Source organism: Eublepharis macularius, chromosome 13 (genome assembly GCF_028583425.1).
Source record: "Eublepharis macularius isolate TG4126 chromosome 13, MPM_Emac_v1.0, whole genome shotgun sequence".
NCBI classification, from domain to species: Eukaryota; Metazoa; Chordata; class Lepidosauria; order Squamata; family Eublepharidae; genus Eublepharis; species Eublepharis macularius.
The window spans coordinates 40,994,116-41,008,726 of NC_072802.1; the positions used below are offsets into that span (position 1 = coordinate 40,994,116).

Below are 14,611 nucleotides of genomic sequence, written 5' to 3' on the forward strand. Positions count from 1 at the left end.
TCCCAAACTGTAACAAAATTTATGAGTGCTGACAAGAAGGAAACATACAATATATTGCTTTATTTTCTGCAGCACAATTTGAAAATGACCAGAGTCTTAATTCACTTTTGTTTGTTCCTGCCTTTTGAGAGAGTCCCCATGGTAGTTTACATGGAACAGCCAAATACAAAATCCATTAGAAACCATTGAACATATCCAGTTCAAAATGTCAAAGCTGCCAACCACGCACCCGAGAGTTTGAAAGAAAGTTCACTGCTTGTATGCTCGTCCCACTTTCACCCATGCTAAATAGTTTTTTTGACATTGTTTCAAAAACCTGAGAATCCTGTTTGACCAGAGATATAATGATGGGACAAAAGACATAGCTGTGTTTTCCCACGTATGATATGGAGCTCCACTCAAACCACTTTCAAGTTTCTTAGAACTCTTGTCTGTCTCACGCTTTGCCACAGTAAGGATGACATTTACTTCATTGAAATTCGGCTTCAAACCATGCTTGCTAATAATGTTCTGGAAGGTTGTTTGCAAAAGACCGGTTATGAAGCATGCACCAGTTATGAAGTATTTGTCACTTGTGGAACATGGTTCAGCTGTAGCCTGTTGTGACCCCCAAATTGTGTTGCACATCCTCATCTGCACCCATACAATGTCTGGATGAACACTGATGTGTGACTACATCAGCTACAAACATGCATGCGTCTTCTCTTGGTGAATCTTGTTGCTTCCTGACTTAGTACTGCTTTACTTGTCCTGCAACAGAAAACTGAGCAACTCTTTCTAGTTGACTTGGAAAACAGTGGTTGCTTCTAAAGTCAATTGGTACAGCTGGAAAGGAGAGATTGATCTGGGTTTGTTTTGTACATGCTATGTTTTCTGGTAAGTGCTTTGGTTTTTGGCCTACCAATAGTGGAAGCAAAAGAGGATGTGATCCTAAGACTCGTTGTGCCAGCACACGAGGGCTTAGGATGGGGCATAGCCCCAGCTCCTCCAGCACACTGTTATATAAAAGTTCGGACACCCAGCTTGTCTGTGTGTTAGGTTAAGGATACCTAGCATCACATTTCACGTTCTGAAGATTAACATTTCACACCTTTGTTAATAAATAAAATAAAATAGGACGATGGACAATAAAACCGAAGAGGAATGAGGTTATAAATATTAGGGACTAAAGGAAGGCACTTTGTTCAACAAAGCAAAGCTTCATGGGCTCCTCTCGGAAAGCTCAAACATGCCAAAGTATGTGTTTCCGTGATCATAGTTCACGCTGGAGGAGTCTGTCACATTGATGAAGATGGTGTGCCCCTGCTGGAGCTCAACAACTCTTCCAAGATGAACCGAGTGCAGGTTACATACTTTGTCTGAATGGCGAAGGGTTCTCACTCCTTTCAGCAATAGATGGTCTGTCTCAGAAGGCAGGTGCAGATACATGTACACACTGAACGGCATGTACGACACAGAGTTCACGCAAAAGGTGACTTGGGCATAGATATAGTATCGCCCTCCTCTGGCAACTTTTAGCTTTCCCTCTTGGTAGGAAAATGTGTCATCGCTCGGGGCGTATACTGCCTCAGTCCACTGCAGAACTATTGGAAAGAATAGATTTATTTTCATTTATCTTATTTGAAATAGATTTTGCCAGTGATCCATCTAACTAAACATGAAAAACAATACCACCAGTGGCTGCATTGGTCCATTAGAGGAAAATTTGCCAAAGAATTGTATTGTGGAGTGCTTTACCAGGACCCACTAAAATATACTAACTACTGAGCAAACTTTTTGACTTCTCTAGTACTCTTCATCAGGCCTGAATGTTAATCACAACAAAAAGTGAGAATTAGAGATGTTTCAGGGCAGGATGGGAAGTCCAGATGTCTGTAAATTGCTATTGGCCTCAGAGCACAGGATGTATTGAGCAGACTATAAATTTGTTTAAAATCTAGCCTAATGAATGGTTCTGGGTGGACCCTAGTAAAAGTTTTTGAGTTTTTTCCATTATCTAATAGCTGTCTATGATATACGTCTCTTCGGCGAAATAGCAACATTGGCTTTTGTTGAGGGGAGTGGACAGGGTTGTCCTCCAACTGCTAGAGAGCACTACTTCATTGGGCTTTTATTGCCTTACAAGGGACACTTGATTAGTGTTGGAGATACATAGATACAAGTTACTGCTGATGTTCAGATTTTCAACGGGAGAGCGGCCATTGTGTCTCTATCCCAACAGATTTCATTGCAGCTCAGGCGCTTTTTTGCACCCTGATGACTTATGTTAATTAAACAAAACAGAAGCCCCGTGGCACTTTAAAGTCTAACAATATTGTTTAAGGTGCCACGGGACTTTTGTTTTGTTTTGATACAATGGACAAACACAGCTACCCCTGTGGAATTATATTAATTAAGACAGCATAACACTTTTTGTGAGGACTGGAGCAATCTACAGATTTGAACTTTCCCATCATGACATGAAACTTCTTTGTCACACCTTCTCTTATGCTTTTTTTTTTTTCTTGGTAAACATCCAGCCTTATAAAGAGTGCTGAGAAATCTGAAAGCTTGCTCATTACTTTAACATCTTCATTAACTCCAATAAAAAGATGATGCGCTTTTGGTGTTCTCTGTAGCTTTTATTATTACAGTTACGTCTTACTCTGTACCTCCTGATTTACCATTTGGGTTGCCAGCTGTTGAGTTGGGAAATTGCTGCAGATTTTGAGGTGGAATCTAGGGAGGGCAGGATTTGGGAAGGGGGGACCTCAGTGGGTTGTAAGGCTATAGAGCAGCCATTTTTTCCAAGGGAATGATTGCTGTGATCTGGAGATCAGTTGTAATTCTAGGAAATCTCAAGGCTCCACTTGGAGGCTTGCAACCCTATTTACAATGGCCCATGATATTCTGAGGACCCACTACATGCACCTGACCAGATGGATTCTAGTCCATGAAAGTTTGTGTTAGAATTTTTTAAAAAAATCTTGTTAACTTTTATGGAGCCACGCAGTTCCTTTTATTTTTACTGGTGTATTTGGAGCTAGTCCTTGTTAATCAGAGGTGTGCCACCTCTGAAGAGGAATGCTGTCTATTATGACTAATAGTCACACATACAAACTTCCTTCTACAATTTTAGCCAGTCCTTTAAAAAAAAGCACTATTCATGTTCAATGCCATCACAACATCCTTTGTCATGGAGTCCCACAGTCTGGCTATGCGTTGTGTGTGGAATAGAGATGGGCACGGACCAAAATATGAACCAAAGTTTGGCATGAACTGGGCCAGTTCATGGTTCGCGAACCAGCAATTCATCAGAGCCCATTTCTGATGAACCGCCACAAACTTTAGGCCAGTTTGTTTGGTTCATTTTTCAGTTAGTCACTGCAGACAGCCTGGAGCTGATCAATCAGTTTCCTAAGCAACAGTGGTTAGGCTTTCTGCAGACCTTCTCCTGACCCGGAAGTGACGATTTGCTGACCTGGAAGTGATGTTTTCACAAACCAAATGAACTGGTTCATGAACCAGGGCAGGTTCATGAAATTTCATGGTTCGTGAAACGCAATGAACCACGAACCTCATGGTTCATTTTTTTTTTTTGGTTCGTGCCCATCTCTAGTGCGGAATGTCTCCTGCTGCAACCAATAAACATTCAAAAAAGGCACATATTCAATCGTTCCAGAATGGTGGTAACTGGATTCTTGACTGTAATTAATTGCAAGTGTACGGCAGGCAGAACTGGACCAAAATCTTGCATTAACTATTGTTCCTGTATTTGATGAATATACAGTAAGGAAGCGCTGATTGTGACATTTTTTCATACTCATACGCCCCTCCACAAAAGCATCTATGGTAGACTATTGCAATCCATACCTGATACTTTCTGAGAGCTGTTCTGGAAACCTGCAAAGTGAATGGATGCTGTTGGCTTCTTCCTTCCTGAAAAGAAAGTGGGTTTCAAAGGGATTACGTTGGTTGAAATCCAGCCAAGCACCTACAATTAGGTAATCAGTCTGAATGACATAATAGCATTACTATTTCACTTTTATTTTCCATCAAGTCAAGTTGCTTATTGTCTCAATAGATTCTTGAATATAACTACTTGCAGATGTACAGCAGACAGGACTGGACCAAAATCTTGCATTAACTATTCTTCCTGTATTTGGTGCTCAGTTTAATTCTAAGATTAATTTAAACACACACATACAGCAGGAAAATGTTGATTGTATTGTTGTTTCCTCTCATAATCACACTCTCCACAAAAACACCCATGGCAGACTCTTGCAATCCATACCTGATGCTTGCTGATTGCTGTTCTTGAAATCTTTAAGGTTAGTAGGTACTATTGGCTTCTCCCCTGAAAAGAAAATGGTTCTCAGTTGGCTTTTCAAATAATAGAGAGAGTACATTTTGGCTCAATGTGATCCAGTATCTTAATAATAGTGCCACACTCAGAGTGGTTTACAAAGTGTGTTATTATTATCCTCACAACAGTCACCTCATGACAGTGAGATGGGTGTGGCTGAGAGAGCTCTGAGAGAGCTGTGACTGACCAAAGGTCACACAGCTGGCTTCAAGCAGAGGAATAAGGAATCAAACCTGGCTCTCCAGATTAGAGCCCTGCCGCTCTTAATGACTACACCAAACTGAGACAATATTAGATGACCTAGAACTAAAATTTAAAAACATACAGGATACTTCTGAGCCATCCCTGGAATTTTTAGTTTTCAGTTTGGCAAACACTGCCCTCTGACTGACAGAAGTCTTCAGCTCTTAACAGTAGATAAGGCATACTGATTCTGTGACTTTTCCAGAAAGCCATGGGGCAGTATGCTGATTCATGGAAATGTACAAAGCTGCCTCATATCGAGTCATAGCTCAGAACCAGCGACACTGACTAGAGGCCGCTCTCTAGGCAAAGGAAGCTCTTTCCCCAAGCTTGCTACCCTTTAACTGGAGATGTCGGGGATTCCTGCACACAGAGCATGTAGTCTGCCATCGAGCCATAGCTCCTTCCCCCAGATAGGTCTCTCTTCCCCCTCCTCACAGACAACCTTGTCTGAGATGCAGGAGACCCAGGTGGCAAATCTGTTTGATGAACATGACCCGGAATGGTGATCCGATAAGCTTAGCCTACCGCTTCCCAGAGGTTAGCCCCACAAAATCCACAACTGATGCATCTAAGTGCGCATTAAGACGGTAGGCACAGGCTGGGGCAGTCATAAGAAGAACAATGAGGAGGAACAGGAACCAGTGTCTCAATAGGAGGTGACAGAGATCGTGATTAAGAGTTTGGTTGTAAAGGCTCCAGCAGCTTTAAAAATGTCTTCAAATTAGTTCCAGCTTTTGCATCATCTACAGAGCTTTGCCAGATTTTCAAAGCCCAATTGGGGTACACCAATTACAATACATCGAGACAGCACAGCAGGGGATGCTGTAGCTCAGTGGTGGAGCATCTGCTTTGTATGCAGGTAGTCCCAGCTTCAATCCTCAGCATCTTCACACAAACGCAGCAGGAAACACACCACACACACACACACACCCAGAGATCCACCACCAGCTAGAATAGGCCACACTGAACTAGATGCCCCAGTGGTCCAACATAATTCAAGTTCTTTTTCTGGGAAACACATTCTGATCTCACTCTGTTCTTCTGGAACTTGCAATTCATTACTTTTTAGCCTTTCCCAATTTTTTTTTTATCCTATTGGGGGACTGAAGTTTGCAAGGCTTCACCTGCATCCCAACTCTCAGGACATCAGTTTGGACCCAGCCAGTTTTTCTGCTGGTGAAAAGGGGAGGAGGGCAAACACTTTGGTCACCAAGAAGGTTATGCTGGGGCAAAAGCTGTTGGTGAGAGAGGCCGTAATAAAGAGGAGTTGGGCAGGATTTAGTCGGGAAGGGGTTTTTTGGCCTAATTGAAAATTGCCTTCTTAATGTTGATCACGTACCTATTTGCTTGGCAGGGGGGATTTCTTGGGGAACCTGAAACAAAACAGTTTAAAAAAATGTATTAGTAAAAGCACTCTAGTATCTACGCAATGCACAGGCATTGATCATTATAACCCAGTGACTGCCAGTCAACGTTCCATCTTTACAGGAAACCCTTCTTGATTCATGAAGAACATATCCCCAAATATTAAGTATATTTTCATGATTCACATGCTTCTAGTTTAAAGACGAAAATTGGGTCAAAATTGTGAGATAGCAGTAGAATATAAGAATAGCCTAGCTGCATAGGGCTTCTGGTTCATCTAGTCCAGCATTCTGTTTCCCACAGTTGCCACCAACCGGATGCCCTTGCAAACCGAGACGCAGGACATGGAGCCTCCCCCTGATGTTGTCCCCCACCAACTGGTATTCAGAGGTATACTGCCTCTCACTGTGGAGGTTCCATTTACTCCATGTTACTTCTTCAGGAAAACTACCACTTCATAGTTTTGTCACAGGATCAATGCATAAGTTCCTGGAGTAGCAAGGTTGCCTGCCCCCACCCCCTGCCCCCATTATCCATTCCTACCCTTAGTAAACTTTGTAAAGAGGCACCATTTGGATTGGTTCAATGACATGGTTCCTACCCGCAAGGTCAGTGAGTCAAAGGACAGCATGATTAAGCATCTCCTGGGGCCCACAGCCCAGTAAAGGTCTCACAGCTTATCAGAGATGCTTGTCCCATGCATGCTCAGCCGAAATAAGAAAACACCACAGAAACCCCTGCAAATGGCACCTGCTAGGAAAAGCCCCTCGGGAGGCAGCAAAGTTTCCCCAGTTCTTTAAGGCTGGTAAGGGTTTAAAGAAGTGCTATAATGTCACACTTCACTTTCTTCACCAGGAGTGTATCTGTGACAGTGTGCATGCACGAGGGAGCAGCATTATTAAGGGAGGGGACATTTGAGAACATCCTGGGTCCATCAAAGCCTGGAGCCAGCCTTGTTCACTCCAGCAACTGATCTTGAAAGTGTATCCTGACTGTGTATTGCTGAGGCTGTGAAAATGCTTCCTCCGTAAAAGTTATCTCTTCTGAGGAAGACTTTCTGCTTGCAACTCAAAATCATCAAAGGCTCCTGCCCTTACTGGCGTTGCATGGTGAAAATGCTGTGGCAGGAAAATAAACTATTTTATAAATGGAAAGTCTACAACGAAGGCATAAACGAAGCGGCTGCAACTTTGCTCATTTCCTTTTTACCGCAACTAAACCTAGTTTCAAGGTGACAGCTTTTGCTTTTTCTTTGCTTGCTTGGGCTGCTGCTGTGCAGAAAACTAGCTGGTGAAGCTTTGCCTATCCCTTTATCAGGAAACGTTCCACCTACTTCATTTCTGCATGCCAGGTAGCAGGCTGTGACTGGTGAGCTGGCATGGTGAGCTTGCTTGAGGCTTAGGGCTGCCAACTGGTGGCTGGCACCCAATGGGATGCTTGGGACAGGGACCCAAAGGGGCGCTGCTGCCTGATATCATTTCCAGGCCAAACCCAGAAGTGATGTCATGCTGCTCTAGGATTTAGCGGAAACTCCATGGTTTTACCACATAGTTTCCACTGAATCCCAATGCACTGTGATGTCACTTATGAGTCTGGCCTGGAAATGACGTCATGCCATTACTACAACACCATCTTTTTTTCTTTATTCCCCTCCCCCTCGGCCTAACAGCAGCAGCAGGAGGTTCAGGAGTTGCTGACAGGAGTCTCCTGCTACAGCGAGAGTCCTGGAGACTCTCCTTAGTTAGGGGCAGGTGGAGACAGAGAGAGAGAGAGAGAGAGAGAGATCTCATCTGATTGTCTGTTGACCTTGATCAAGGCTCCAAAAGTCAGGGTGGGCTGAACAGCATTCACACTGTCAGAGCATCTGCTTTGCATGCAGAAGTTCCAGGTTAAATTCCTTCAAAGCCCGAATTAGTTTTATTGAATCTTTGGTCAGAATGAGATTTGCCTTCAGCTTCGAGAGACCTTATAGCATCACTATTATCTATAGCCAAGATAACTATAGCTTCTATGTGGTGGAAAGTTTAAAGCTGTCCCTTTACTCTCTTAGGCTTTGCTCCTGTCCCTAAGAGAAATTGACTCAATGGAGCACATCTTCTTTAACTGCCCAAGTCACAGTAAAATTAGAGCGGAAAACATCAGTCCATTAGTAGAAAGATTCCCTGGAAGTTCAAATAAAATCAAACTTGATTATCTTTTGTCTGATCGGAATCACCAGACAACACATCAAGTAGCAAGATTCTGTCCCCAGGTCTACAAGCAACATAAATCACATAAGGCAGACTGAATGTATTTTAACCTTTTACACAACTAATTTATGACGATCTTATTTTTCTACTCTTATATTATTCATCGTTCTTCTCCTGTATCCAGTCTCGACTGTTTTTAAACTGATTTGCAAATGGTTTTATATGTGTTGGTCGCAGACTGTAATAATAAACTTGACTTGGCTTCTATGTGGAAAAGTCTACTTGCTCCTAGCATTGAACTTTGGCAAGGCAAAATCTGGGACATGTTCCTTATGGAAAAAAAATATCTTAAGAGACTAAAGCAAGCAGATGTGATAAATATTCAATCCACCTTTTGGGAAGACTGGCTACCAGTCCTGGACTAGTTGACTTCTTGTGGGACAAAAACGAGAACTGTATATTCCTTCGACCCCTTAAACTTTTAATGAAAATGGCTAACATACTGGAGAAGAAGTTTCTACTTGTGGACAGCACGTCTGCATAAGTTTTGTTATGTTAAAACAAAACGAATCCTTCATGTACTCTGTGCTAGTACAGCAGTTTGTATGGAACTCTGGTACTTGTGTTATTACTGTTGTATTGGGTGTTAAAATTGTAAAAAAAAAATTAAAAAAAATGTTTTTTTAAAAAAAGGATTTCAAATAGCAAATGGTGGTGAGGACTTTTCTGTGCCCAAGAAGACCCCAGAGTTAACACGACTGGTCTTAACAGACAATACGGAGCCTGATAGACAAATGAGCGGACGTGAAGGCAGCATCACAGTGTGAAGTGGGCCAGAGGCCAAGCACATGTTTGTGCAAGGAAAGTTGAGGTTCAACATTAGTATATTCTCCAGTTACAGGAGCTGGATCTTTGGTCTCAGTCAGAAATGTGTCTTTTACGAGCTATAAAACGCAAATTGCAGTTTCCCTGGGGGCCATGCAAGGAAAGGAGAGGGAATTTAACCCCCTACAACTTCTATTTCATTTCATCATTCAAAGCCAGGCTTCCCACTTTGTGGTTAGCCTTTCAGGTGTGTGTGTGGGGGGGGGTGTTTTTAAAGGACACATCTTTTCTCCTTTAAAATGTTGATAACAAAGCTGGGAAGTTAGTTTTGTATAGCAAAACTAAAAGGAGGCTGCAGGGTTAAACAGCCCCTGCGCAGCTGGGCCTGCACCCAGTCCTGGGCCGTTTCCAGACGGCTTACCTTCTGCCGCTCCATGCCGCAATGCTGCGGTTTGTGCTGTGGCGAACACGAAATATCACGTTTTCTCGCACGGGTTTTGCACGATATTTCGCGTTTTCTCCAGCACGAGCTGCGACGTTGCGGCATGGAGCGGCAGAAGGTAAGCCGTCTAGAAACGGCCCTGCTTTTTCATCATACTGGAGTGTGACCAAAGATCAGCTCAACCACAGATGAGCACCGATGAGCAAATGTAATTTTGCAGGGCTTATTGCCTCTAGGAATGCTCAAACACCCACCAGGCTGGCTTACATTCTGCTTGCCATTCACAAGCAGAGAGACCGTTTTTAATGGGCCGTTCATGTGCAACTGAAGCTTGTTTCTTGGGTTGCTTTTTAGTATATTCAAACAATGCAGCCCGGTGCAATCAGCAATATTTCATGCATGGGCTTTCTTACACAGCCCCGTCATAGGCCTAGTTCCCCCTTTCCCTCTACTTCCCCATAATCACTGTTCACCACTCAGTAGCCAATCTTATCACTAAATAGTGTTTGATTTATCAGTGACCATAATTCAGAACTGTATTTTTAAAAGTCTTACTGTTTGGTGTCATCAGCTAGGCATTGCATGAGCATTGTGGGGGGGTGGGGGGAGGAAGAAGGAGAAAAATATAACAAATCTCGGGAGGCTGAAAATCAATCTGATTGCATTCTAGAATAGTCAAGCAACTGCTTCCTCCACACATGAGCGCATTTTTGCACACCCTTATGGAAGTCAGCATGCCCCCCACCCCAGTGTAATTTAATTGATTACCTACAACCCTGAGAGAAAATTTATTTCATCTGGTACATAGAGGCAACAGGGGCTTGCAAGGTAGAAGGAAATTAAACTGAAACTCTCCAGCTATGGCACAGCTGCAAAGCTGTTCGGCAGATGCTCAGCACCAGCCACGGCAAGGCAAGCACACTCGAGGTTCAGTTCACAAATGATCATGGCTACCAAATACAGTATGTTCTCAAAGTCTGCAGTGCAATGCCCCGAGTTGCCTTTTCAAAAATGAACCATCCTAGATGGTGTCTTACCTTGCTTTTTAGATCCCGGAGATTCTGGAACTCGTTTAGGATTGCTGTACAATCCAGCAAGCTTGTATCAGCGTCTTGTGACTTCCGACACTTCTGTAATCTTCTAAGGAACAAGAATTCTTCTCGTAAATTCATCTCATCTTCCACCTGACAAATCAGGGAAAACAAGTTTTGTTTAAAGTGTAAAATGTAACACATCATATTGGATTGTGAAAAAAGACAAGGGTTTACTTTTTAGAAAGAAAACCTGTAAATATGTGTCATGCAATGGAAAGGGAGATGCCCTGATACCCATCCCTTGTCTCATACTAACAAGTGTGATAAGTAGTAATTTACTTTCTAGGTTTCTTGATGAGTCATTGTGCAATGTGAATTGCTGAGACCCCCCATTTAAATCAGTTAACTTAAGGATGGTTAAATGTGTTCACCTGTAGTCAGTGAATCTGTGCGGTACACCAGCTTGCCATAGGGGAAAGCTTGACTATACTAGAATGCAATCAGATTGATTTTCAGACTCCCGAAATTTGTTATATTTTTCTCCTTATTCCTCCAAGTTTTATCCTCACAACAATCATGTAAAGTAAGTTCGGCCATTGTTTCATAGCAGAGTGCTTGCTTTTCATGGACTTTTTTGGCCCCAGACCCGAGAGAACTGTTGGAAGTCAGAGTGCACAGTATCGAGGCAGCTCCATATGTATCAGAGGATTTTAGTATGTTAAATAAGCAATCATTTCTGCTTCCACACATTTGTGAAGGTCAGTTGTCCATTGTTTTCCCTGTTGACTCTGGTCCTGTTAACTACTCTGAACCACTCTCATCCGCCAATGGTAATTAGTCCCATTCTTTATTTTATTTTATTTATTTATTCAATTTTTAGCCCACACTCCCCACAAACAGGCTCCTGACCTAACATGACCTCATATGTTTTTGGAGAGTAAGAGGGAAGAAGATCCATGATCTGAGTCCTCCGTTTTCTTAAAAGTAGCCATGGAGAGGGAGGGCTTTGACTGCCCAGATTTTGCCCTCCCAAGCATTGCAGGCATGTTCTGAAATACTACCCCTCTCCTCAGCCCTCTCTTTTAAAATGCAGGCATGATTTGATTGGTTTGATGTAGGTAAGTGAGTACCCCACATTTGTCCTCAATGGGGACCCAAAGCCACTTAAAGAAATACTGGATATAATTTTAAAAACAACAGTTTATGCAAACCAAACACAGCTGAAATAAAACAAGAAGAAAACACAAGTCCATCTGCATCTCGAGCAGGTTCTGAATCCCATTAGGGCTGCTCCGTAACAGTCACAGGCTCCGCCGCCATCCTGTGTACTTTGGCCCTAAGACAGAATGAACCGCTGCTTCCTTCGGTACAGAACTTACTTTTTTGTAACACATTTCAGATTTGGCAAAAATTTAAAATTAGCATTTGACTATCAATTTTGAAAAAAACTGGTTTTGAATTTGATAAAAGCATACTCTTAAAAATGAATTTTAAGTCAGTAACACTAATTCCCCACATTATACAAGCTTTTGCACGTCCTCTGCTTAAATTCTTGAATCTAGCCATCCAAATAATTAGGCATTATGGGAAACTATTTCATTAGCTAGAAATATAGTCTATATATTCCAGCTCTTGCTGCATTCCTCCCTTCCCCTACCGCATGCAATGTTCTGTGTACAGGAGTCAGAGAGCTGCATAGATCTAATGGTGAATGTAGGGGAAGGACTGATAAGACCCCCTATTATCTGTCAGACAAATTTAAGCTCATACCATTTTCTAAGGAAAAAATGGCACTTCTAATAGTAAATAACTCTATTTCAATATCGTATAGTTTTTATGCACTCAGGACCAACTTGGAACAACAACCCGCAACTGTTTTTTGATGGTATCGAACCAGGTTTGGAAAAATTCTGAGCAAAGCAAGGGGGGGGGGAGACTTGGCTAGTGAACAATTAGGGGATGATGGCATATGGATTTTTAAAAAAAAAAAACCCTGTTCAACTCATGCCAAACTGGTGCGAAACCATGGAGAAGCATCCCTGGTTCAGCATCCAGCCAGATGATTCCAGGAAGCCTACAAAGAGGGTATGAAGGGTTAGGAGGATGCTTAAGATGAGGGGAACTAATATGGCCCTAACCTTCATATATTGGCTCCGAACTTGGAGGTTCTTTTAAGCTATCAAGGGGGAACTGCTGCTGATACTCTCCTCCAGGTTTTTCAGGGAAAAGAGGTGGCAGAACTCTCAAGAGGGAAATGAGGAAGAAACGCACGGGATTCTTGGAAATCATATTATTTTCAAGCACTGTTGCCGAGTATTTTCAAGAGATGTTGGAACTCTGTTCCCCGCATTCCCCCTGAAAAAAAGCCCTGCTCTCCTCTGTTAATTTGTATATTAAAAATAATCCAAGCTACTGGCTCTTTTATCTCACGGCAACAAATTCTTTGCATTAATTGCACAGTCTATGAAACAGTACATTAATTGCACAGTCTATGAACATGGTAGCTCTGTCGAAGACCTAACTAGCTATTCAAAGCAAGAGCGTAAAAACAATCATTCTAGGGCATGGAAGAATTTGATCATTTTCCTTGTTCCTGGGATGGTTGGAACCAGCAGCATTTGGATCTTTGGCCAGGGACAGACAGTTTAAGGACTGAAGGATCTTTGCCCTCAGTCTTCCCAGTCAAACGGAGTTTGCAAGTTTCCAAATACTTGCAAAAAGCATGTTTAATTGAAGATGAGTTTGGGTCATTGAATCTACCAAGTGGTTACTCACAACATTTTAAAACATTGAAGAATGATACTATTGTCCCAGCCTCAACTTGAATTCTGTCTCACTGTATAAACCAGTGGAGTGATAGTTAACCAGCAGTAAACTTGGGGCCAGTTGTAGTTATCTGCACACCCTGAACAAATCCTGAGAGTCATCGGGAGTGACTGCTGCTCAGGGGCCGACGACATGGCAGGTGTGGAGCTCCCAGCATCCTTTAAACCTTATTTACGAGGTATAGAGGGGCCCAATTTGGAATGGGGCCATGGTGCAGAGGGGTGAGGTGGGGCTTTACATTTTTATTTATTTAGAGGCTATTTGGAGGCTGCTGGATGGTTACCCTATGTTTCTCCCCACTGGGGACCCAAAGCTACTCACGATATTGTTCTCCTCCCCTGGCGCACACACACACTACAATTTATCTTCACAATATTCATTTAAAAAGCAGTTTTGCATTTTGACATTATCTGTAGTGAAGCATTCAGAAAGGGATAACTGAGCAATTATTGGATGCTCATTCCAGCATCCACAGTTCTTCTCTTCAAATTTTGTTTTCCAGCAAGTGCTGAGTTGTGCTATTTGGAGGCTGCCTGATGGTTACCTGAATAACAGAATTCCTGTTAAAATAACCATCACTGGGAGTACCTGTGGTTTGGGAAGGAACACTTAATGGTCCCCAGTGTAATATTTTCACTGTGCCCCGGTGGCAGAACACCTGCTTTGTGTACTGAGGTCCCAATGCTTGTCACTGCCAGCTACCAAAAAATCTCAGGAAGCAGGTGTTAGGGCAGACCTTTCTGTACCTCCGACACTGAAGAGCAGCAACCAGCAAGAGTAGACAAGCCTGAGCTAGGTAAACCCACAGTCTAGTTCAGTATAAGGCAGCTTCTTATGTCTGTGAAGCCTTTTTATTGCTCAGCAGATAAATCCATTCTTACTCACTAACTGGCCCCAGTCATGGCACCCAGTCTTACCTTGTCCAGCTTCATGTGAAGATATAAACCAAAAAGTACAGCCCCAACCAGATGAGCTATAACAAACGAGATGATCAAGTACAGGACTGTTTTCATGGCAGCTGTTGTCCCAGCAGGTCTAGGGGTCGTCGGGGAATAGGGCTCGTTCAGGTCCATATGTCAGTAGCGTCCAATGCCCAGGGTGCACACAGCATGAATACCAGTTTACTCTTACCTTGCGCAAGACGGTGCTGAGAACCTCACAGTGTGCTGCCCACAAACTTCCTGGGGAACAAGCGAGCCTTCCACTGTGGGAAGTTTTGTTCAGTGTCATCTTCACAACTGCAGCAAAAACAAAGTCATTGTTTGAACTCTCTAGGGTGCTTCACTTCCGGGTTGTTTCCTACTGCTGTGTCAAAAGTTACTTGTGTATTCATCTCCCG

The 14,611-nt window shown here is 42.8% G+C and overlaps 1 protein-coding gene across 1 annotated transcript; it reads right to left on the reverse strand.

Moving 5' to 3' along the window:
- Positions 1 to 40: 40 nt before the first annotated feature.
- Positions 41 to 14,345, reverse strand: CD40LG (CD40 ligand). Its single transcript, XM_054996765.1, has 5 exons — positions 14,190 to 14,345; positions 10,450 to 10,596; positions 5,927 to 5,964; positions 3,853 to 3,914; positions 41 to 1,583 (listed from the first exon to the last, which is right to left on the reverse strand). The coding sequence occupies exons 1-5, from the start codon at positions 14,343 to 14,345 to the stop codon at positions 1,201 to 1,203; spliced, it is 786 nt and encodes a 261-aa protein (XP_054852740.1). The 3' UTR covers positions 41 to 1,200.
- Positions 14,346 to 14,611: the final 266 nt, after the last annotated feature.